Here is a 24,953-nt window from a genome sequence, read left to right as displayed (position 1 = left end):
AGGGAGAATGAATAAAGAAAGGTGAAAAAGAATGATGACATGTGTCAATTTTGGTTTGTGTTTTTAAATACTAAGTATAGATATTGATAATTGATAATACAGGTAAGATCATTGAAAAACAGACATTAGAAGTCCACCGACGTCTATCTAAGCAACAGCCTATTTCTGAAGCACTTGCGCAGAAAAACATTAGCAATCAAAGCACAAGAAAAATATAACCAGAGAGTATAAGCATCTCATAGCCCAGTTACACAATAACACAGAATGATGATAATATTACTAGTTCAAATCACAATAAAAGACATTACTGGCCATTCAGAATATCCCAGTCTTGACAAAGCTCAAACTCAATTCATCCTATACGAAACACTAAGAACCAGTAAGCCATACTAAAAGAAAAATCCAAACACAAGATGACAATAACAATGTCGACAACATTACAGGAGACTGAAAAAAAAGGGCACATCAGAGAAGCAGTATATACATTGGATGTTTATTCAGTGATATTCTGCCTTTAACATATGAACCATAACCCTTATTTTTAGCAATCTCAATATCGGTTGAAGAAAACTCTGTCCACGTGTGCATCTTCTCCAATCTGGAGTGATGAAACAGCCTGTGCTGCAATAAGGCCTGCAGAGATATCGTCATTGCTCCACGGTCCATCATCCAAATATGGCATGTGGAAGTTTTTCTCAAGTGGATATGATGAAAAGGGCTGATTGATATCTCCTAAGTGATTGCACTCGCACTCTTGTCCATACGATCCTGGAAACCAGCCAAAACTCTCCAAGGAGCACTTATTTAGGCTCTGATGCGACAGAGCAGATTTGTCCATAAAAAGCCCGATATTCGCAGTATGGTGCCAACCACCAAAGTCTTCCTCTTTCTTCAAAACAATTGTAGGCGTGTCATTGGAGTCTTCTCCAAGTAAAACATGGAGAGCAACTGCTTCAGCAATTGCAGCACCCTCTTCATCAAGTCTCTGTTGCTCTTCATTTTTCAGCTGTTTCTTCTTCTCAAGTTCAGATCGAATTGCTGCAGAAGTTGCCAAGGCTTTCTCCAATCTCCTCCTTTTCTTCTCGGCCTGCTTCATGCGATCCAACTCATCCTTCACCTGCTTCTTTTTTGCCTTTTTCACATGGGGGGTTTTCGCTGACTCCATCTCCGACCTTTTTAACTCCAATTAATCTCAGCTATAGTATGTTAGTAAGATTATCTTTCCTGAAATAGTAACTATTTTACGAAGTATACATTTACCCTCTAACTATCTCTCTTTTTATTTAAACGTTTTGAGAGACCTGTTTTATCTACCTTTTTTTCTCCTCTTTGCTACTATAATATTTTCCTTATATGTTTCCTATCAGCTGTGGAACTATACTGAATTCTGAGGCACGGTCTACTACACCCACTCAGGACTGTAATTATACCTTATCTTACGAACAAAACAACCCCAAACTGAGACAACAGGGGAAAGAAGAAGACCAAACTGGTAAGTTCTGAATGATTCATTCCTCCGCATCATTGTCCTCAGTTCACCCATCTGTGTGTGCCAGGGATGTATACAATTTGAATTCACATATGACAGCAGTCAGTTCCAAAAGAAGTTACATGACCACCAAGCTGTAGTTATAAACACAAAAACAAAGTCAGACATCAGAATCATGAGCAGCATGGACTTATCAGACATATTGCATACACACAAGCACGAGCAAAAACTCTTCAATATTGACAGTAACACATGGAATCAGTATCCCACCCCCCCCCCCCCCCTCCCCCAACACACACAGTATAATTATTTGTTCTGAAACCCATCCCAATAGCATAATTCTTTCCAACAATTTTTCCACCAAAGTCGAGTTGGAAGAGGTCATCAATTGTCTAACAAACTCGTCCAAAACTCATTAGTCCATACAAAAGCACGCGCAAATACTCTAAACAATTGACATTCACACATGGTATCAGTATAATCCCCCCTCCACCCCGCAAACAACCAAGGGGGAAAAAAAAACAAGCTGTGTTAGTTACTCTATAACCCATCCCGATAGCATAATTACTTCCAACAATTATCAATGTCATCAAGTGTCTTAGAAACTCGTCCAATACTCGATCAAGCCACTTGTCTAATGTATCATGATCTACCCAAGCCAACTAAACATTAAGACCCAATCCCATTACACATCCGAAAGTTCATCAACCCAATTCAAAGTTTATTCCCAAGCTAACAAATTGGACAACTAAATTGAAGTAATTGAGTACCATAGTTCCAATACTAAAGCTTTATAATTCATCAAAAAAAAAAAAAAAAACATTCATAAAAATTAATAAGCACTCTGTCTAATACATAGATCAAATTCAATGGAAATTTAGCTTGGATCAAACAAAATAAGAGAAATAAACAATTCTAATTACAGATAACAATCCCAATATGAGTAACGAATCAAACTTAACAGAAAAATACCTAGAAATGCTAAAATTATAGGTATAAAATAGATTCCAACAAACCAATCCCAAAATTATCATCAAAAAGGGGGAAAAAGGATCTACCCCATAAAACCCTCAAATCCGACGAAATAACAACACAAAAATCGAGATCCAACGCACCCAAATGAAATTATGCACAATCACAGTATGCTGGATCAATTATTTCATGAAATATTAAGAAATCGAACAAACCGACAATCAAAATCGAAAAAATAATTAAAATTTCCAAATTTTAATACAATTAAATTAATCAATACCTGATTTAATCCCAGATTAAGCCCAAATCATACGAACCCTAATCCTATGCATACGATTAACAGGAAGTGGGTTTCAAGAGATCGAAAAAAACAAGAAAGAAAAGAGAGAGAAAATGAAGGGAAAAAATAAAGGAAGAAAGAGGAAAAAAGAAAGAAGGAAATTATGAACTGATTATCACAAGGATATTGAGGTGAGAGAAAATTACAAGGGTAATTTAGTCATTTTAATGGTTTTGGTTGGCCAGGTGTCAATTTTTGATTGAGTAAGGTAGACGTTAAATCTAGATAATTCTGACACGTGGGTTTTACTAGTGTGCCAACCAGTGTAGATTTGAAGGCAAGTTTGTGGGTCCCTATTTTGTGATGTGTGGGGTCAGAGTTTGAGGAGATCTTGACCGTTGATTGGGAATGGCATGATGATCATGGGATGAGGAATTGACGGTCTAGATTGAAGAACTATGTAGTATTGCTTAGAGTTGACTTCTAAGCATTTTCTGTGGGTGTTACAAAAAATCTAGTTGGGATAGAGGACAACTTATGATGAAATTTGTCACTTGCATTATCTTAAAATTTTAAAATTATATCAAAATACAAAACTATTGAAAAAGGTTAAGAGCAACACAATTTGGGTACATAAAACATAAGTTGTTGAAGGATGGTGACTATCGGTCTATCGCTCTGTTTAGTTCAAATGTTGTCGGATTTTAATTTTTTTGATTTGAATTACTCTATTTGAGATTATAGCTTGCGTTGCGAATTTTAATATACTAACACATGTAAAATCAGTATATGGTTATCATATTCACAAAAATTATTATGCAACATGATATGCGATGATTATGAAACTTAATTATTAGGATAAATTTTTTTGTATACATATAAACAATGTGGTAGATAATTGTTAAGCTTACTAGATATCATATGGGATGTGAATGCTAGTGTGAAATATAATTGTGGATGTTGATGTGATACCTATGTCAACTCAATGGTACTCCGTAGTTGGTAAGAAAAGAATAAGCCAAAAGTTCAAAATTAATTAATATATTTAGTCTTAGAATCACTTGTAAGAAAATATCATTGTATTTAATTACTCGTAATATTTAGAGTTTTGAATTGGTAAAAGAAAAAAAATGACCTTAAGGTTGCTAGAAGCCTTGAAGGAGGGGACACTAGCGACTCGGGTTGTTGAAAGGACTCCAACAATCTTGCATGAGAATTAGGTGACAAAGGGACATCTTGGTTGATTAATTTTTTCCTTTTTCTTATTTTTCTTTGTACAATTCTATAGCACAATTAAACATTGCTATTTTTTTATATTTTTTTGAGAAGTTCTATTTTTAATTGTATGTATGCTAATTAATTATAAATGTCGTAATTAATTGTATGTATCGTGATTAATATATTTGGACAAATGATTTTCAAAAAAAAAAACCCCGACAAAGGACAAATTTAACAATGCCTCAAATACTTAACATTCACTCAGACTTTTACCCTATTACAACATGGTCTAATAGCCTTAACTTAATGCCAACTCAGGTTCTAGGTTCAAGTTAACATCACAATTATTCATAATAACCTGTGCTGCATGTTAAATTAGTCAAGGCACAATCCAAATGTCCTTTATTGAGTTAATGATAAATAGATTATCACCTTCAATTAAATGGTCTAAATATTGCATTGGAAAATTGGAGTAAACATTGTGTACATGTGAATAACTGTTTTTTTTTTTTTTGAATAATGAAATTAATTTATTAATAAAAAATCATACAACATCTACAATTATTTTATTTTATGTTTATATTTTTTTTCCGACCAAATCTTGCAATAAATAGTTTTTTTCTCAAATAGATCTTGCAATGTGAATAACTACCTTAAATTTAATAAACATTGGATGTGTTTGGTAAATAGCTTATTGACTATTAAATGAGCTAAGTTAGGGTGTTTGGCAAATAGATTATTCCACTAAATAGGCTCTTTTCAATTAGTTTATTTAGTAACTTATGATGAAATGACACTTATACCTCCATTTAATCTAATATCTACCTCGACATTTAGCTTATCTATCATTTCACATGCTCAAGCAACTTTAAGCAATCAGTTATTTAACAAACACTTTTATACAATCAGCTAATAAAATAAGTTAGGCCCTATTTGGTAGTAAGCTTATTGGGGGTATATTAGCTTATTTGACTAACTTTAGCTGATTGATTAGTCAAACAAGCTAATACAAGTGTTTAGTAGTAAGCTTATTGAAAGAGCTTATTCCACAAAATGAGGTATTTTTTAAAAAAGCTCATTTTAGGAGCTTTTTCAATTAGCTTATTCATTAATTATTGTGAAATGACACTTATAACCTCATTTAATTTAAAATCCTATCTAAACTACCTATCCCACAATTAGCTTATTGGTCATTTCACATACTCAATCACCTTTAAGCTATCAGCTATTCACCAAACACTTTTATAAATTCAGTTGATACAATAAGTTAGTCAAATCAGTTAATAAAATCAGATAGTCAAAATCAGCTAACTCAATCAATTTATACAATCAGCTAATTCAATTAGCTTCAGCTTTCAATCTTTCACTAAACACGACTTTTATAAAAAGTACTTCTGCCAGATTTAAAACCATTTATTTAGAATTTTTTTTAAAAAAATTGGGTTTAAAATCTAGACTTTACGAGCTAATTCAATCAGATTCGGCTTTCAATCTTTCACTAAATACGACTTTTATAAAAGTACCTTTTGCTAGATTTCAAACCATTAATTTAGATTTTTTTTAGATGGGTTTAAAATCTAGACTTTACGTTATTAAACACTAGAGTAGACTCGTGTGTTGCACGCTTTAATTAATTTTTATTATTATGCATATATACAATAAAGTTTTATATTTGTGTATAAAGGAGTGATAATTTCTTTTTTTTTTTTTGTTAGAAAAATGTATAGTGTAGGTAAAAAAAAAATGATAACATCACACATAAAAAATGGAGGGAAAATTTTTATTATTAGAATGACACGTAGGATAATTTAAGGATTGATGATGTCAACAATATTTTGTTTTAGTAATGGTTAATAAATATTGCTCAAAATCTAGACTTTACAAATTAAATATGTGTATTGTGGGTGCACCAAAAAATTACATATGTGAATGAAGGCCCGTGGACAAAGCCCAACACCAAACAAAACGAAAAAGCCCAAACCATTGGGTCATAGCCGCAATTGAAGTCAGCAAAACCCTAAACATTCATCTGTCATCTCCTACAAAACCCTAACCCCTCTTTTCAATTTCATCATCCTCCTCATTCTCTCTCCTCTCACCACCCGCTATTCTATCAAATTCCCCTCATAAATCACCTGAATTAGGTATACGATACTCATTTTTGACGGAAAGGTTCAACGGTACTTGCAAATTCGTCGGAATATTTAGCGTCGGAAGTTCTTCTATTGCAGTATCTTCCTTTAGGTTGATAATGGTGCGTTATTTTTCAAATACCCTTCTTTTTTTCTTGTAAAAAAATGTGAAATACCCTTTTTTTTTTTTTGTTAATTGAAATTTGTTTTTGCTAAATTTAATCAGGGCTAAATGATGATAATTTATAAATGAATCTTAGCGGATTTCAGTGAGATTTTTAATCTATGATCTGATTGTTACACACACTGATGCCCTTTTGTATCAAATTAAATGTTTTAATTCTTAAATTAACCCTAAAAATGCAGTCTTTAATTAGCAAAACGCTTTTTTATTTTGATTTGATATTAAATTTGCTGTTTTAATTCGTGTTTAAGTCCTATAAATTCAATATTTGATGCGATGATGAGATAAATACACTGGAAGTGTAAATAGGCAGTGGACAAGATCCAATTTATTGGGTTTTGCCGTGAGCTTTAAAATAAACGACTTCTCCTTCCACTGAGCTCAAATTATTTCATTCTTATCATTTGATTTTAATTATTTTTACTTAATCTGTGTTAAAAGCATAAATTTGTAATCTTGAAATTTACCCAATTTGATGTTTTGTTGCGCCCATTACCAATTCTGGGGGATAAATTCAGTTCCTCTTGGCATAATGGCTCGGGCGACAAATCAATTTGTAACAATGTGGTATATCCTGATCACTGAATTAATATTTTGTGTCACTTGATCCTGGAAACGCCACATATATTTTAATTTTTATATTGATTTTTAGTTAGTGTCTATTTTGTTGACAATAATATTCATTTTTTGTTGTCGAATGTTTAGTTGAATCTTGTGTAGTGAAGTGCAGTGATGAAGCTTAAGTGTGGACTAGAGTTTCTGATCATTTGGTTGAAGACAAACCCTTGGCTGTCTGAGCACTTATTACACTAATTTTGGTTTTTTTTTTTGCAATGGTTTTTCTTAGTTAAATATAATTGTGTTAAATATAATTGTGTTATTTGTTTTAAATTTTAAGGGTTACAGTGATGAAGCTAAGTGTGGACTAGAGTTTCTGACCTTTTGGTTGAAGACAAACCCTTGGCTGTCTGAGTACTCGTTACCGAATTGGAACTAGTTGTGTTTGTTTAATTGTTTGTGATTGTGTGTTTTTCAGTTGAAGTCTAGTGTTTGTTTGTTGGGTATACAGTGATGAAGCTTAGTGTGGACTAGAGTTTCTGACCTTCGGGTTGAAGACAAAACCCTTGGCTGTCTGAGTAAACCCATCAGGTATCAATGTTCTTTAATACGAGTGTGTTTTAATTTAGTGTAAATTGTTTGTGTTTTCCTATTATGTTTGTGGAGTGATTAGAGTTGATGATGATACTTTATATTATCTTAGCGGATTTCAGTGAGATCAATGATCTATGATCTGATTGTTACACACACTGAAGCTCTTATTTCTACTGTAATTGTTGTGTTTTCTTGCAATTTTTGTTTATGAATTTGTATGTATATTGCTGTGACGATATTGGAACACGGGAGTGTTCTTTGGGCAGTGGACAGGATCTATTGGTCTTGCCGTGAGCCTTTATAGTAACGACTTCTCCTTCCACCGAGCATTAAACACGAATCTATAATTCATCTATTGCATTTGTGTTATTGTTGGTTTGCGTCCATATACCAATTCCGTAGGATAAATTTCGTTCCTTATGGTGTAATGGCTCGGATGCTATATAAATTATTGTGGTTTATCCTGATCAGTGGCTTGTTTACTTGTAGTGTCATATGATCCTGGAAAGGCTTCATACATGTCATTTTTGCTATTTGTCAATTCTATTTTCTACTTGTGCTGCTATGATGAATCTAAGTTTGGATAGAATTTTCTGACCTTTTGGCTGAAGACAACACATACTTGGCTGTGGTTCTGAGCAAGCACATATAATGATATTTTGGTGGTGTTTTTTTGAAAATTTTTTTTTAGCCAAAAGTGAATGCTTTATTGTTTGGTGTTGGAATACTCTTGAAAATGTATGTTTCTGTTTCAATGAATTCAACAATATGATATGCTGATAAATATTGAGACAAAGGGGTGATGAATCTCTATAATATTGCAAACGCAGCATCCCAATATATTGGGTTGCAATGAGCGTGGCTAAACCACACGAGATTTCTGACTTCGCTTTATGTTAATCAAAATCAAAATTAGTCACTCAAGACACTAATTTTTGTATTGTTAATTTCACTCCGTTAGAGTTTCGTAGGATTTTAGATGAGGATGCAAGGAGGGCTTCCCTGCCTCGCCTTGTTCCCCCCTAGGTGTTTAGTTTTTCTGTTTGTTTTTTTTGTTTTGCTTCTCTGTTTTTATTTCTTTCCTTTGGATTTTGATCCTCATTTGAATAAAAAAAAAAAAAAAAAAAAAAATCAAAATTCGTTTATTTTCTTTGTGTTTCGTAGGGTATCTGATCTATATTTGTGATGGTTGATTAGTTGATCTCTGTGAATCTGTGGTGTGTGATGTTTCTTCTGTTTCACAATTATCTTCCCACGTTGATTGTACACATTTGCTGCACAATACTTTGATCATATTCAGAGATGTACATTGTAAATCTTTTCCGAAAAAATTTAGAGATGTACAGGGCTAGCTTGTTTTCTGTTATGGAAGTTGGAAGCATATTTGAGATGTTTGTGCATAGGCTGTGAATGTGTAATTGGTTGAGAATTGCCTGAAGAAAATGGGATATGCTGCTGAAGCTTGAAGGCGCTGGTTGCTACTGAAGGATGGTGTTCTTCATTTCTATTTTGTAGACTTTAGTTTACTGCGTAATATTATTGTTTTTTTTTTTTTTTTTTTTTTCTTTTCTTTTTTTAAGTGGAAAATACTGTGAGCTTTGTGAAGAATTGTTACAAATTTCAAATTCTATTAATGTAAACTTCATATAATTCAAATATAATCTCCAAATTTTTTTCCTTTAGTTTTTGTTATTGGCTGTGTTTCAAAAAATCAATAGCAACGCCTATTTCTCACAGGCTTGAGTTTGGGTGAAGTTTGTTTGCTAATTTGAGAGGGATAGGCTTTGATAATTCAAAGCTGTACAAATAAGAGCTGTTACAGTTAGTAAATGGTTGCAACAAAACATTATTGATTGATAGTTTGATACGAGTACTAAATTATCAATGTTGAAGTAGTGTACTAGTGTCTCTATATAATAAACCATCAAAGACTTGAGATGCTACGAGCTCCATCTCAGTGCATGGTTGCATACAACAAAAGGACCAAAATTAATGGAATAACCGAATAAACACACACGAGTACTCAAGTTGATTATGGGTTAAACAAATTGTAAAAAATGCCCAATTTGCTAATATTGGGTTTGGACCAAGATAATTTGAAAAGTGGACTCAAGTTGGATTAGGTGATTGATATACTTCTATTTATTAACTTTTCTTACTAAAAATAAAATATACCAAGTATTTGAAAACCTTTCTTAATTTGGAATTAATTTAGAAACGCATGATAACATTACATATAAACGTAGATTGATGTATTTTTTTTTTTTTTTTTTTTTTTTTTTTTCATTTAAACCTTTTTATATGTAACTTGGATATGTATATCATTTTTCTTACTTTAATTAGGTTACAATTTGGTTAACTAAAATTAGTTTTCGATAGATGGGTCAAATAAAACCTAAATGCACATGTAGAACTAGTAGAACGAGAAATTCAAAAATATGTCTTTGTTAAGCATATCACTCTAATCAATTTTCAAGACACCTTTACTTATAATACATTTCCTTAAATTTACGAGAATAATATACTATCTTCTTTGCCATACAAATGACCTAAATCAAATATCATATATGAAGTAGTAAACTTACAACTCCACCATATCCAAATTTGTCTTTATAGTATACTCTCTATTTCTCTCTAATCTCACCCAATTATCTTTCGTTTTCTCTTTCCATAACCCCATACTATTAATACTCACTTTTTTTTTGAAGGGGACTATTAATACTCACTAATTGACCACAACCTACTTTTGATCCCTCAAAATTCAACACTAGTGCACCAAAAACAATCTTTTCTCTCATTTTTTTACCAACATAGTTTAAAAATGCAATCGTAATCTAATGGAGATCTTAAAGGCACTAATGAATTGAATCGTCTAAATGTGATACGAATAGGTCCTTCTATTTTGGACATACACATATTGTCCTAATTGCTATACCCAAATCCAAATCGTAGTGCTCACTTATCTCATCTCAACCTTGTTCATATCAGCCGTTGTGCTTCTATCCCCAGAATTTTGGCCCAAAACTCACCTTCTTCAACCTTCCTTCTTCCCAACAAAATGAACTCGCACCTGTAAATTTCCGACACCCAATTCACCTCCCATCTTCATAGCAATGCTATCCCTAAAACCTCCATTTTCCCCTCACTCTCTCTCTCCTTCCAACAACCCCTTCAAACCCCTTCTTAAACCCTACTTTTCCCCACCTCAAAAACCCCATTTCACCTCCATTAAAGCAGTTCTTCAATACAATCGAAAACCCCAACTCGCTGGAACAACCCCTAGAGTCGTCGTCATCACCTCCGGAAAAGGCGGCGTTGGAAAAACCACCACCACTGCTAACATCGGCATCTCCCTCGCTCGCCATGGATTCTCTGTTGTCGCCATTGATGCCGATGTTGGGCTTCGAAACCTCGATCTTCTTCTGGGTCTTGAAAATCGTGTGAATTACACTGCTTTGGAGGTTCTTAATGGCGATTGTCGTCTTGATCAAGCGTTGGTTAGGGATAAGAGGTGGTCCCATTTCGAGCTTCTTTGTATTTCTAAACCCAGGTCGAAATTGCCATTAGGGTTTGGTGGAAAAGCCCTAATTTGGCTTGTTGATGCCCTAAAACATCGAAATGAAGGATCCCCAGATTTTATTATAATTGATTGTCCTGCTGGAATTGATGCTGGGTTTATTACCGCAATTACGCCGGCGAATGAGGCGATTTTGGTTACGACACCGGATATTACGGCGTTGAGGGATGCTGATAGGGTTACTGGATTGTTAGAGTGTGATGGGATTAAGGATATTAAGATGATTGTTAATAGGGTTAGAACTGATATGATTCAAGGGGAAGATATGATGTCTGTTTTGGATGTTCAGGAGATGCTTGGGTTGGCGCTTTTGGGTGTAATTCCGGATGATTCCGAGGTTATTCGGAGCACGAATCGAGGGTATCCTTTGGTTTTGAATAAGCCCCCGACATTGGCCGGATTGGCTTTCGAGCAAGCTGCTTGGAGGCTTGTGGAGCAGGATAGTATGACCGCGGTAATGGTTGAGGAGCAGCCCAAGAAACGCGGCTTCTTTTCGTTCTTTGGAGGATGAAGCGAGTTTTGGACAATGTAGTATAGGGATCATGTGGAGGAGGCAATTGTTGGAGGTTGGATTATGAAAATGCTTTGAGAAGTTTTGTGTACAGATGCTTAGGTACGGGATTCTTTGGCTAAAAGTTTATTTTGGAATTCAATTTGCTGTCTTTTTTTTTTCTCTATGAAGTAGCTAGATTATTGGAATGCAGCTCTGGATAATTGTATCATGAAAACTTTGTAACTTTTGTTGCATTAATTTGAATGGAATGTTGTGCATTGTTGATTTTTTTTGTTTTTTGTTCAAGTCAGAAGTTATACTTATTAGTTGCTTTGCTTGTCTATACCTTGATTATCATCATCTGCACAATGTAGTTAGCTGCGTAATCAACTTGTATGACTTATAGGCTGTTTGATTTACTTGTTTGTTGAGATAGATTGATGCTCCAAACACTTGAGCTTTCAAGATTAGTTCTTTTTTTATTTTTTATTTTGCTTTATATGTGAGTAGAAAGAATTGGAAGCCCTTAGTTGAGGGTTAGTGTAGTTACCATTTATATTGTGCATATTTTACGCTATAATATTTGTGGAGTGCTATACTGCTATAGTTGTGTTATGCGTTCATATGGATTTGAGACTGAGACCATTCACAGTGAGAAAGGATTAGAGGAGGGATGTGATCGGTAATGCCTTAATTGATGTCTCACAGTTTTTGGTGGTATGGATACTGTAGATGATCTTTTGGATGATGTCGTTTTCTTGATATATTGTGACATTACCTAAGTGCCTGTTCTGAGGCTCTCTTGAGTCTTGAGTAAAATCTTAAGATAGAATTAGATTCATAGATTTCTGCAGCTCACCGCTGTGCTATTGTAGCCTATTTTTGCTCCCTAGGTTATCGTGGATTCATCTAGTGCAGTACTGCTCCCATTTTAACCTAGCACACCAATGAGCTATGCAACTCACTCTCTCTACTCTCTAGCCTTTCTATATTGGTTTCCTTTTGGTGAGTGAGTTGGAGAGACAGAGGGGAGTTGGGGGGAATGTTGGGAAAGTTTAAGGCTCAAGTAGTTTTCAAAATTTCCAAGCTAAGACTTTCTTCTATTTGTTTTACCGAAATTTCTGGACAACTAGAATGATTTTTTGGATGAATGCTAGTGGTATTAAACGGAGCTAGGCTCACCTAATCCCTTTTTTTTTTAATGTTTGGGAGAACATCGTTTGCTGTGAACTTCCGCATGATGTCTTAGTTCATGTTCCTTTGTTTCTTGGGAATGACGTAAGTGACTTTAAATGAGCTTGATATCATGGAGTAATTGCTAGCTTAGGCCCAACTTCTTGGTCTCAATAGTTGCCTTTAGATGAACTTCCTGTCATATGGTGATTATGAAGTTTCTGGGATCTTTTTGGTTTCTGGAGAGGTTTCTTCTTGTTGAAATAACATTTTCAAGGCAAAAGGGATGTCTAGAAGATAGACCTGAGAGACCATGATTTGCCATAAGGGCCGAGGTTAAATTCCGCAGGGGATAACATCAAAACTTGAAAAGACAAGTATACCGAGTGATAGAAGCCACCCCTTAAGAGAGTTGGTGTTTGTAGAGGAAATAAAAATTATAAAAGCCCAGCACCTCAAGCAAAAAGCAAGGTCAAAATGGATTTGGGAAAAGGAAAGGCTGTATATTGCTTTTTATAAGCTATCAAGGGACTTGTTAGCTGATGTTGAGGTTGCTGCTGTTGATTATTTTTTTAGCGATCAGGATCTCAGGGAACCTCTGTTTCATTATTTACCTTGCAATTTCGTTCTACTTTACTCTCAACCAGAACATAAAAATTAAAAGATTATTTTCCAAATTCTGGAATTTGATACTCTGTATATTCTGAATAAGATTAGGATAGATCTGTTAGGATGGTACAGACATTTCTTATTGGAAAATGGTATGTAAATCTTTTTGGAAGGCTTTTACTGTAGAAGGAAATGTTGTGCTGTGTGGAAGTGGAAGTGGAGGAAATAAAGCATCATTTCCTGATGGTCAAACAACTTTGTTTAAATTGATAGAGGAGTATCTTTATAATTCTATTGTGTCTGGTTACTCTGGTTGACATGTGTACACCAATTATATAATCGGGACTCGGGAGTTTCAGTTAGTTTAATGAGGAACTTTGGTTTCTGGTTGCTATTAATTGGTGTTTCTTCCTATAAATTCAAAAGGAGCTGGTTTGATTTAAGAGTTTCACTTTAAGAAGAGTTGTATACTTTTTATTTTTTATTTTGTTTTATTTTTATAATAACGGTAAGGAAAAGGATGACAAGAAGCCAAGAAGGGTTGTGTACTTAGTGTGTTTTGGAATTTGGATGGCTATTTTTGGATTGTGTATCTTGGGGACTTGGGCGGTTATATGAATACTGTGGGCAGTACTTGGTGGATTATGCTGCTGGGTGTGTATGCAGATGAGAGTTACTCATCAAGTACCGAGTATGTCGGTATTCCAAGAGGCTGTAATCTCGGATTATGCTCTATTTTCCAGGGCTTTGTGGGTGTATAAAATATAGAACTTCCGCTTCTTTGGTAAGGAAATGATTCTCATACATGAAGTATGTTTTGGCCTTTTGGGTGGGAAGCCGAGTGGGGAATTCAAGATTACTGATAAAAAGGAAGAACTCAGTGAGCCTTGAGTGGTGATGGGATATTAAGATCAGAAAATAATGGCTTTAAATCATACATTTTGAAGGACTTACCATGTGAACCAATAAGTTTGATTTACATGCTCTACATTTTGGAGTGACTATATAAAATTGCTTCATGATGATTGTTCCAGAAGTCAGAAACTCAGGATAATTTGCTAGCTGCATTAATGCATTGATTTGCTTCCATGAGTTTTGTAAAGATGATTAGGGCCTTGTGTATGAGAAGATTATTAAACAGAGAGGCGAACAAATGCATCTACCGACATGTCTCACCATATTATGTTTATGTTAGATAGTATTCTGCTTATATTTTCCTGTATTTGTTTTATTTGTTTTGTCAAAATCATTGCACTTGCCCATGTCCTTACGAAGTTAGATCTTTGAAGATAGAAAAATAAGCTGAGATGAAAAAACAAACCTTGGGAACACATTTCATGAAACACAACCCATTCCAGCATAACATGTAAATCCATTCATATCAACGTATATAACCTATAATTTCATGCATGTTGATCCAAAAATGGAATAACTTTGATTTATCTTCTCATGAATGGATACATAATTACATTACATTAGAGAAAATGTAATAGTGCAATGAAGAAATTAATCAATCATGCCCATTCCAGGTCCTCTTGAAGGTTAGTAGTATTTGCTAAAGTTCCGTGCATTGTATCATCACTCTCTTCTACAAAACAAAGCCAAGCCAGTAGTATATGCAGCAAAGTGTCAGGTTCCATCCTAAGTGCAGTTATCTTGTACGTTTTTTGGACTTCCATTGTTTAATAGCCTCAAGCAGGGCAGTGTTTGGCATTATAAACTTGTGAGGAAGTGGTTGATTTGTAGAGGGCGATGTGTCATTTTCTGTCAGCCACTGCTCTATTGCCCTCCGATCGTATGTGTATCCGTCGGCTGCCACATATGGGTCCTCCATTACATCCTATTAGTGAAATCACAACGATTTGTTAGCAATGAGTCAATAATCTCAAGTGTAGTTTATGACTTCCTGTTTTAATTTGCTTTCTTGACAACCTCGGTTTTTGATGCTAGGTACCAAATTATGTTAAGAATTAAAAAATGTTGCTTTCTGATATCCTATTTATACTGGCTTTTGGATCTTGAGGGATTCACAATGATCTGAGATTGTTCTGGAGTAGCTTCTATCAAGGAAAAATTCATTTCAATAGCTTAATAAATCCACTGTTGGCTAGTCTTTAGGGGATCCAGATGTATGCAGCCTTGCCATAAACAAAAGAGACATATAGCCGATGTAGGTGGACTTTTCGTTCATTAACCATGAAAATAAAACTCTAAATACAATGTGTCTAGATTTCGTTATAAGGTGACCAGCAAAGATTCAATCTTTTAGTTCTGTCTCAAGTAAGGAAAGCAAATGAACTCTGACGAGAGAAAGGGATGACTGACATACCTTAAGAATGGGGCAGATAAAGTGTACTGGTGTTGCTGTTTGGGCGGTTGAAGCTAAATCCCGCGCACTGTCAGCCACTTCATTCATTCTCTCTAGGGCAGGAAGAACCTTCTCTCTTAAATCAGGCCGATCTCTACCCCTAAGTTCAGAACACTGCAGTCCTAATAACGCCAACTCAAGTGTTTCCTTCTCTGGCCATTCTCCAGCTTCTGGATCCAAGATTTCTATCAAATTGTCTTCATCAATTGCATCCTCGACCAAATAAGATATCCCAACTGCTGGTTTTGCTGTCAATAACTGTAAGATCACCACTCCCAAGGCATATATGTCTGACTTAGTTGAAACTCTTCCAGTCCTCTGATATTCAGGATCAATGTAGCAAAGTGTACCAACTGGGCTAGTTTCCTTGTATATGGTTTTCAGGGACATATCGGAGGGCTCCAAATTGATCATTGTACCTAGACCAGCATCACCGATCTTGCTAACTAAGTTGTGGTCAAGCAAGATGTTTGCTGGTTTCAGGTCCCTGTGAATAATAGGTCTCGGCTTCGTACTGTGAAGAAAGGCAAGAGCCCCTGCCACCTCATAGCAGATTCTGAACCTTTCATACCAAGGTAGAGAAGGTTTTCCATTCTTATGAAACAACACATCATCAAGGCTACCATAGTCCATGTACTCATATATAAGGGAACTCTCTTCTGGAACAGCTCCAAGGAGCAGCAGCAAGTGAGGGTGACGAATTGTGCTCAAGATTTCTAGCTGTTAACCACCAATAGTAAATTAAACATCATTATCTGATTATTGAACTAATGTTTTTCATCTTATTATTGCACAATTATTTGTTGGTTTTTTTTAAACACAATTATTAAACTAATTCTCATACCTCCTGCACGAATTGCTTGTTTGTGACACTATCTTTAGAGTGAAGGACCTTTACTGCCACAGTAGTGTGGTGCAACTTGCACTTGTAGACAATCCCAAATGCACCTGCCCCTATCTTAAACTCCTCTGACAAGGACGAAGTGGCTTCCACGATCTCTTCCCATGTAAACTTCTGATACTGAACGGCTGGACTTGCAAACAGCTCTTTGAGCCTGTTCTTGCTTTCCTCCTCTTGAGCAGCCTTACTGTCAGATCTTTTCTTGAGATTATTTCTTTCAGCTTTTACCCCTGTATCTATAGCTGCAAATTGTGCTGCTTTGGTTTTGCTCTTCTCAAGATTAGCGATCTCTTTACATTTTTCCTCCTTTAGTTTTAGTGCTTCCTCCAATCGCTCCTTGCTCATTTCTTGGAGCTGATCAAGTGGAAATTGGAACTACAAAGGTGAAATTACATAAGCAGGACATGGAGAATATATAATGGAAGTTCCTTATATCTAATGACATGAAGTTCAATTAGTGTAGCTTGTATATCATCCTCGAGCAAGCATTTTGAGATAATCACATTAATCTGTAAGCATTTTGAAACAAAGGGAGTGGTTGAAATTACTAGGCATTGAATAAGAGCTTACCCGTTCATCAATAGAATTATTCTGAGTCAGTTCATACATTTTTTCAATATGCCTTAGTTCAATTCTCAGCTTTTCAAGTTCTGACATCTGCATACCAGGTTATAAGAAATCCATCATAGGAGCTAGATAATCATCTACTATATACTTCATAATTGATCAGTCATGAGATTACCTGATTTGGAGAAGCACTTTGTTCAGAACCTGAAGGTATACCCAGGAAAGAAACTGAGGGTAGTGTACCAGCAGAAGGGACTGGATGAGTGTCCACATAAGAACGTCCTGGTGGAGTCCCTGGGCGAGAGAGTGCTAGAGGTGTGCCTGCATAAGAACCTGTGGGTGGAGTACCAGCATAAGGGATTGCATGAGTGTCCACATAAGCACCTCCTGGTGGAGTCCCTGGACGAGAGAGTGCTAGAGGTGTGCCTGCATAGGGAGTTCCTACAGGAGAGACCACAGGGGGAGTGCCCCTATAAAAACCTGTCGGGGGTGTTTCTGCATAAGTGACTGCGGGAGAATTCCCAACAAAAGGAGGTGGATTGTAAAGAAAAGATCTCGGGGGTGGAGTGTCTGTAGGTGACTGTGCATTAGGTTGGATTCCTGCGAATGAACTTCCAGGAGATGTTCGATCAGAGGCCCATGATCCAGAGTCTCCACTGCTAGAACTGTGACTCTGAATACTGGCATTCCTAACATATGAGTTTGTATCCTTACAAAAATAATGCTTGAGCTCTACTGTTTCCCTTGCTAAAACCTTAGGTCCAGCAACATTTCTTGGGAGATATTCATGTTGTTTAGGTTGGGAAACAGAAGTGGAGGGTTCTGAAGCAGGAGGGCCACTAGCTAAGCTTCCGTCTGTCAAAGTTGTCCATATTAGATAACTTAAAGCAGGTGTGACATAAAATTGTGTTCAAATAGACAGGCAACTAGTAAAAACTCACATCTTGGTGATGAAGGCCTGCTTTTCAACAGACGGCCTGTAGCATAACAAACGCCTAAGATTTAGAAACATGTAATTGTATATTTGGAAAAATAATAAACATGCAATTAAAGTAATGAACTTGTACACATCCAACTCGTGTCAAAAAGAAGGTTATTTCCAAACTATCCTTGTTAATTATTGTCAAATGTTACCAAAAGTTGTAGTCACTGTAGGAGATAAAAGTATGACAGTCAGAGTAGGACTGAATGTGTAAGTTTCCTCTTCACTAATTTTAAGGTTGTGTTCTCTTCACATCAATGTCCTTAGTTTTTTGAAATACTCGGATGATTCCAGTAAAAGTAAAGTAAATTTACTCACAACTTCAGATAATCTTTAATAGGTGAGTTCATAAATTATCTATCTTTGATTCTATTGTCTGCAGATTTACCTATTGTAAGTGAAGAAGAGCTAGAAGAACTATCAGTTGACGTGCTTGACACATTACTAGTCGACGTGCTTGATAGATTACTTGTTTCATCCATGTGTATCACATTCTGTTCTGAATCTGCAGGACGTATTTGCTGAAGCTTTCCGTCACCAATGACATAAACTGAACAAAAACCGGGGGCATTTTCTGAGATGACTTGTGATAGGTCATCTCCCCTGACCAGTGACAGATTTTTCCTACAGCAAAATTTATTTTCTGAATGAGCTTATTCATGGAATTTAAGATGTGAAAACATCAATGAATCATGTAAGATACTTTCTCACTATCTGGTTAGTACATTGAAAAGATTCCTGTTGATGTAACTCCGATGACAAGATGTTTAATTGCTTTTCTAGTGATCTCCAATGAGAGTGCCATTGCAATATCATCTGACTCAAGTACCACAATATCTGCCTTTATCTGCATTAAGCATTATAGAAAAATTATCTATATATATTTAGGCTCTGTTAACTGAAATAACATACGAAGTATGAAACAGTTTTTAGTAAAAAAATAAAGTAAAATCAGTTGTAATCAGCAAATCAGTATTTACTGATAAATATACTCCATCATTAATCAATAAAGATCAGTTAGTACATACAGTTTCAGTTTTAGTAAAATCGCGTTAACAGAATAAGGATATACACTCACTCTCCAATAATACTACTCTTCTATTTAAGTTGGAGGAAGGGAGAATAAAAAAAACCTTTTGTGCTCTCAGAATTTTGTGGTATGGAAGAATTTTCCTCTGTTTCTTCCATTCAATTTCCTGCCTATAACCATTTACGACTTCCTCTCGAACCTGTGATACAGGTAGCCAAGTTCCCACTGAAAACAATACTCAGAAAATTAGTCAGCAGGTGTAACATATCTGTACTCTGCATCATTGTATTTAGAAAAAGAAAACCTTAGCATATTTGGAATTGTTTTTTCAGATGTTTTATCTCTTAAGGATTTTTACTCACTTGGTGTAGGTACTAATGTTATTTTTGGGTACACGTATATGAGCTTGAAGGTGACATCTCCCTCTGGAAGGAATTTGTCTAGTGCCCACTTCAGAATATACTTGCTTTTCCGGCTTCCAGTCAGCGCGACTCCAACAAGAAGTTGTTCTTGATCAGCAGCTTTCCTTTCTGCCATTTCTTGACAATAAGCAGCAGATGACTCTCTGCAATAGCATGGTATATCAACAAAGTTATTTGTTTTATCTACATTGAAAATCAAATGCATGCTGTGATTTTGTTATCACTTTTCATGTTTTGGTTTGTAGCTTTTGAATTTTGATTTCCTCCTTTCATGTGGGAAGAAATCCATTTCCATACCATGTAAATCGTGGAACATATGACTAGTGTATGTATCTATCAATTTTCCCTTCTTTTGTATTAAAAGTTAAAACAACCCCAACAACTATGGTGCAATTTTTAGTCGAATTATGGGCATGGTAGTGGTTGTTTGTGTTGCGGTCTCAGGCATAGCCCTTGGCTGCTATGCCAAATCGGCCATCCTAGGGGTCTAACCCATGGCATGGCACGGCCAATGCCATGTCATATGACTCATATCAGCCCAGTATTACATGATGCATTTTATTTGCTATAAATAGTCTGACCATATGCCGCGCCATGGGCCACCCGTGCTAGATTGCAGCCTAGGCAACCTTGTTCCAATACAGCCCACGGCATCTTTATAAAAAAACCAACAAGTTGGGAAGAAACAAAAATCCATGAATTGGATGATATAAAGCAAGTCAAAGTTTCATATACAAAGTTGTGTCAAAAAAAAAAAAAGTTTCATATACAAAGTACATTATAATGCAGGCAACAGAAATGTTAGTCAAAATCAAGAAAACTTACCAATTTCTGGAGTACAACTATGCTTGATATCTGCAAATCAAACAATGTATATCTATTTCTCTGTAGTCTGAAATCTGAATACTAATTAAGGAGAAAAATAGATTATCTCTGCTAAAACAAAAGAAAAACTCATGTCTCATGCCATTGAATTAGAACAAAAGGGACCCACTTTTGCACGTCTCTGTGTTTTGTTGGTGACATTACAAATGCTGGAGCATTCAAGGAAGTAGTGTTTGATTAACGACTCTTTCATTAATGTGAAATTTTATTATTGCGTATTTTGACTGGCCTTGCCGTCTCTTCTATGTGTACGCTAGGGGTCATTAGAGGTGCTACGTAATATGTTGACGGAATTTGATCTTGGGTTTTCAATGCAATAGTCATTACTCGATACCATCTCCCAATAGTTGAATACCGTTTAAAATTAATTAATTTAAATTGAATGTCTAGAAGAAGTTATCACCTTTTCTGATACTAAATTTTTTGCATAAATTAAGTGATTAACAAGATATTACGTTTTCCTTCCCTTTGAAATTTATACATTTTAATTGAATTACTAGAAAAGTTGTCTGATTTTTTCATGTACTTAAATTTGTGGTTAGGTTTGTTGTTAATTTTTTTATGGTACAAATATGCTATTACAAATTTTGAAGTACGAAGTATTATCAATAATAAGTTAGTTGCTTCACTAATCTTGTATTATTTTTTTTATTTTTTGGAAACTGCTTAGACTTGAGCCTCCTAAAGAACTAGGGGAGGTGACCTTAAAATTAGGGACAACGATCAAGTGCATATTCGATGTAGTTGCATGCACGTTCGTCATATTATTAAAACCTCAAAGAAGTGGACAGGATGTTTGAGGTTGTCAAAGTGTCAAACTTGAGGGAGCAGGACCTTGCGTCTTACTTCACTCTCTTGGACAATCTTTTTTTTTTTTTTTTTTTTTTTTTTTTTTTTAATTCAATCGTGGGACGAGATTACGAGCCTATGTATTTGCGACGTATAAACTTTTATTCACAGGTAAAAATAAAGCACATCTATCGACGGTCACAAACGATCAGTAAAAAAACCATTAAGGATCTCAACGTCGCCATTTGAAAATCCTACCACTAAACCGAAACACGCCAAGCTATGCTTGATCTTCTTGGGAGGTGATGAATTTTCTTCATCATATCTTAAAAATACAATTAAATTAGGTTATTTAACTACTTGTACATGTCACCTAAATTGTAGTCTAATTTCCAAATTACAGCATACCATAACTATTTATCTTTAATGTCTTTACTTTTTTTAACACATAAAAGACGCAATATATTACTTAATCAGAGAGATTACACCACAATTGTTCCACAAATTACAAAAAGCAACAACAACAGGCCTCAACCCGTTAACAAAATCTGAGGCCTTTACATGAACTAAAGATAATAAGCAGTTATAAAACAGAAAATTAGTGCTTAAATCTTCAAGGTGATCAGTGCCCTTCCGCAAAGCATGAAACATAGTACAATAATTAAGTGCGTCCCAACTAACAGTAAAGCATAAGTGATTTAGTTTGGCAGGATAGTTAAACTTCCTCCTGCTCTTCCTGCATCTGCATCTCAGCATAAGCAATAGCCTGCAGCTCCACATTATAAATGGCCCTTATACCTTCTGGGCATGCCATATGAAGTCTGTGCCCCACACTCATCACTAAGCCCATTGCAGCTAGCTCATGAGCTACTGCATTGTGGTTTCTCTGCACATGAATAATCTCAAACACATCAAAGTATTCAATGGTCTTCTCAATATCCTTCACAATTGCAGCAAGTTCATGGTGAAGGTTGTTTCCTGCTGAGCGAAGCATCACTCTAATTGAAAGGGCATCAACCTCAAGCTCCACCTCTTTCATTTCCAATCTTTTGACCATCTCCAAACCTTCACGAACAGCAAGAAGCTCTGCTGCAAATGCTGTAACCGCGTTGTATTTGCTAGAGAAACCCATGATCCAAGTTCCATCATCCTTCCTAACTACTCCCCCACCAGCAGCAACATTAATTCTCACCCATGCTCCATCCGTATTGAGCTTGACCCATCCTTGAGGGGGAGGATTCCATGGTTTCCTCAAGTTGGAACTACTAGTAGCAGAAGAAGCTATTGCCTTACCCTGCAAAATATGGTTAGTGCATTGGTAATCAATGATAAACCTGCTGAATACTACTCTCGAATTGTACATTTTAAGATAAAAAATAGTAGTATTTCTTTGCTTCCACAAATGCCACAATGCAATGGTAAATGTCATCTTCCAGTGACTATCAAACCCAAGATTATAATTAAGCCAATCATACCAGTCCAAGTCATAGAAAGATTGGAAATTAAAAGCAGCAGGAAGATGAATTTTAGCAAAAATGTCTTACTAACCTGCTATCTTCTCCTTATGTTATTTGCATCTTTTTAATTTGGGTTTATTAGGCTTTTGATGGTCTTCTACAGTTCTACATCCAAAAGTCTTAAATTTTACTTCCTCTGTTCTTTTTTACTTGACCTGTTTCTTTTATCACACTTGCCAATGCAAAACTTTAACGAACAATAACTTTAATTCTCCATAAGTAAAAATTATAAAATTTACATATTATGATAGTACTTATTGAGACGAATACAAAAAGATTTTACATGAATATGTTTTTCCTTATATATTATTCACAAAAGACGGTCAAAGGAGGAGTGATGAATAGTATAAAAGTCAAAGCGGGTCAAGTAAAAAAGAACGGAGGAAGTAAATCTTTCACCAAGTAAAGCCCCATATATGTTCGGACCATGCATTTTAATCTTTCAGCCCATCTAAAGCCCGTGATTGCCATAAGCTCCCTATTTTGGGCGGGCTTGGAAAGGATTCTAACCAGTTTGTCTAAGTCATATGAAAATGGATACGGTCCATATGGATGCAATTATAATACGTAGTACATCTTCCGTTTCTTTTATTTGCAACACACGCTATTATAGCATACACTTTAAGGAAGAGATTTAATAATGTCAACGGACAAAAAATAATATTACGAAGTACGGAGGTAATAATTTGTACATAATCCTTTCCTATTCTAGGTGTATGATTATATTGATAAAATCGTTCGTTTACATACTCTACAACTTACGCGAATGTCTCCATGTGTATGTTGTGTAGATCAGATGGTGTTTTGCATCGGGCTTAATTAGCTTCTTTACATTAGTGTCCTGTCATAGATTTGTTTAATCGTTCTTATTCTTGTGTATGGACTTGCAAACCAGTCAAGCTCAAGGGCCTAAAGGATCCTAAATTGAGTAAATATATAAGTGTTTCATTTTTAAAAAAAAATCACTTGACAAGTAACAGTACTTTGGCATAAGACAACTATAATATCTAAAATTACGCCGGATTAGCACAAAGGGTGATTCGGGTGGAACACCCAAAAAAATTAAAATTTTCTAGAATTAGGAGTACCAAATAGCCAAGTTCATAAAAACGTGGCAAAAATATGGAGAGTTCGTTAGGATATAGAAAAGTAGTTAGATTATTGTTTTGTAAATTTAGAATTTTGTCTTTTTTCCAATATAAAAATATAAAATTATTGGAAACGTCAATCCACGCACTATGGAACATTATGGTTCAAAACTAGCATCAAAGCCGAGTATCGCCCAATTAGAGGGAAGTTACGTCGGCAGTCAACATATAATAATGGTAACTCTACATATAATCTTGGTAATGTTAGGCACAATTATGCTATTTTTTTTTTAGTAAAAAGGCTAACCCAATCGTGGTCATCCATTTATATAAGCGCATGCTGCATATGGATGAGTTAGTTGTTTTTGTCTTACCTTCGTATGATGATTTGTTAAATCAATTAACCAATCTCCCAATTTTATCATTATTATATTCGATAAATTACAGATATTGTGTTCGATCTTTGTTACGACTCAGATCAAATAGTCAAGTTTTAGCGTCCTTTTGGATTGAATTAATCTGAATTGAGTTAAATGGACTGAATTAAGTTGATTCTAAGAATTTAATTAATCTCAATCCTTGAAAATTAAGTCCAAAAGAGTGAACCTAAATTACATAATTTAGATGTTTCTCCTCTTGACTTTGTATTCCGTAACTGTAACTATTCATCGAGTAAAGTAAGTGTTAGTGTTTTAAAGACAAAACTATTAAAATTTGTTTTCATACATCTTTTTATCTTGCTAAATAGTGCATCATGATCTATTTGCTTACACATTCTCATCATTTAGAAAATGTTAATAGAGAAAAAGTAGGCACAAATGTCTCTCTCTTTTGAAGACAAAAGCTCTTGACCTCACACGTAGCACAAACATGAATTATAATGTAGGGGATGAAACAAAATGTGGGTTGACAATTTCCTATCACAAAAGGGAAAAACCTAACTCACCCCCAATCTATAATTGGCTACCTACCATATTTTGTGGATGTATTTGCCAAACAATGGTTGGTTAAACAGTCTTAAACTAAAATTTTCAACTTTCTATATTTCCACTTTTAGAGAGGTGTACTTTTCCTTTTAGTCAAAATCTTTTTTGTTTTTAAATAAAAAAGGCATAAATATTTGAT

The 24,953-nt window shown here is 35.2% G+C and overlaps 3 protein-coding genes, 1 long non-coding RNA gene and 9 other non-coding genes across 13 annotated transcripts; 11 read left to right on the top strand and 2 right to left on the bottom strand.

Annotated features, from left to right (window-relative positions):
• Positions 1-247: 247 nt before the first annotated feature.
• On the bottom strand, positions 248-2,900 carry LOC145608390 (uncharacterized). Its single transcript, XM_081664002.1, has 2 exons — positions 2,742-2,900; positions 248-1,623 (listed from the first exon to the last, which is right to left on the bottom strand). Exon 2 carries the CDS (start codon positions 1,163-1,165, stop codon positions 551-553), a length of 615 nt encoding a protein of 204 aa, XP_081520128.1. The 5' UTR covers positions 1,166-1,623; positions 2,742-2,900; the 3' UTR covers positions 248-550.
• Positions 2,901-5,996: 3,096 nt separating this feature from the next.
• LOC145608203 (uncharacterized) lies at positions 5,997-7,416 on the top strand. Its single transcript, XR_014105751.1, has 2 exons — positions 5,997-6,213; positions 6,981-7,416. It is a non-coding gene; the product is annotated as an uncharacterized LOC145608203 (long non-coding RNA).
• LOC145609879 (small nucleolar RNA R11/Z151) lies at positions 6,317-6,406 on the top strand. The gene has a single exon (XR_014106152.1). It is a non-coding gene; the product is annotated as a small nucleolar RNA R11/Z151 (small nucleolar RNA).
• LOC145609880 (small nucleolar RNA Z152/R70/R12) lies at positions 6,546-6,659 on the top strand. Its single transcript, XR_014106153.1, has one exon. It is a non-coding gene; the product is annotated as a small nucleolar RNA Z152/R70/R12 (small nucleolar RNA).
• Positions 6,770-6,905, top strand: LOC145609884 (small nucleolar RNA snoR80). Its single transcript, XR_014106157.1, has one exon. It is a non-coding gene; the product is annotated as a small nucleolar RNA snoR80 (small nucleolar RNA).
• On the top strand, positions 6,996-7,080 carry LOC145609873 (small nucleolar RNA Z157/R69/R10). The gene has a single exon (XR_014106146.1). It is a non-coding gene; the product is annotated as a small nucleolar RNA Z157/R69/R10 (small nucleolar RNA).
• Positions 7,172-7,255, top strand: LOC145609874 (small nucleolar RNA Z157/R69/R10). Its single transcript, XR_014106147.1, has one exon. It is a non-coding gene; the product is annotated as a small nucleolar RNA Z157/R69/R10 (small nucleolar RNA).
• On the top strand, positions 7,335-7,419 carry LOC145609871 (small nucleolar RNA Z157/R69/R10). Its single transcript, XR_014106145.1, has one exon. It is a non-coding gene; the product is annotated as a small nucleolar RNA Z157/R69/R10 (small nucleolar RNA).
• Positions 7,420-7,505: 86 nt separating this feature from the next.
• On the top strand, positions 7,506-7,591 carry LOC145609878 (small nucleolar RNA R11/Z151). The gene has a single exon (XR_014106151.1). It is a non-coding gene; the product is annotated as a small nucleolar RNA R11/Z151 (small nucleolar RNA).
• Positions 7,592-7,650: 59 nt separating this feature from the next.
• Positions 7,651-7,758, top strand: LOC145609881 (small nucleolar RNA Z152/R70/R12). The gene has a single exon (XR_014106154.1). It is a non-coding gene; the product is annotated as a small nucleolar RNA Z152/R70/R12 (small nucleolar RNA).
• A 58-nt stretch (positions 7,759-7,816) lies between these two features.
• Positions 7,817-7,949, top strand: LOC145609885 (small nucleolar RNA snoR80). Its single transcript, XR_014106158.1, has one exon. It is a non-coding gene; the product is annotated as a small nucleolar RNA snoR80 (small nucleolar RNA).
• Positions 7,950-10,376: 2,427 nt separating this feature from the next.
• LOC145608305 (septum site-determining protein minD homolog, chloroplastic-like) lies at positions 10,377-11,784 on the top strand. The gene has a single exon (XM_081663921.1). It carries the CDS (start codon positions 10,541-10,543, stop codon positions 11,513-11,515), a length of 975 nt encoding a protein of 324 aa, XP_081520047.1. The 5' UTR covers positions 10,377-10,540; the 3' UTR covers positions 11,516-11,784.
• Positions 11,785-14,814: 3,030 nt separating this feature from the next.
• LOC145609398 (U-box domain-containing protein 35-like) lies at positions 14,815-19,664 on the bottom strand. Its single transcript, XM_081664892.1, has 11 exons — positions 19,490-19,664; positions 19,231-19,352; positions 18,823-18,944; positions 18,486-18,721; positions 18,057-18,092; positions 17,291-17,970; positions 17,119-17,205; positions 16,807-16,923; positions 16,492-16,749; positions 15,609-16,367; positions 14,815-15,119 (listed from the first exon to the last, which is right to left on the bottom strand). The coding sequence occupies exons 1-11, from the start codon at positions 19,662-19,664 to the stop codon at positions 14,931-14,933; spliced, it is 2,781 nt and encodes a 926-aa protein (XP_081521018.1). The 3' UTR covers positions 14,815-14,930.
• Positions 19,665-24,953: the final 5,289 nt, after the last annotated feature.

Source organism: Chenopodium album, chromosome 23 (assembly GCF_948465745.1).
Source record: "Chenopodium album chromosome 23, dcCheAlbu1.1, whole genome shotgun sequence".
In the NCBI taxonomy this organism is placed as follows: domain Eukaryota; kingdom Viridiplantae; phylum Streptophyta; class Magnoliopsida; order Caryophyllales; family Amaranthaceae; genus Chenopodium; species Chenopodium album.
Note: the sequence above shows the minus strand (reverse complement) of the source record. Positions and strands in the feature narration are given on the sequence as shown.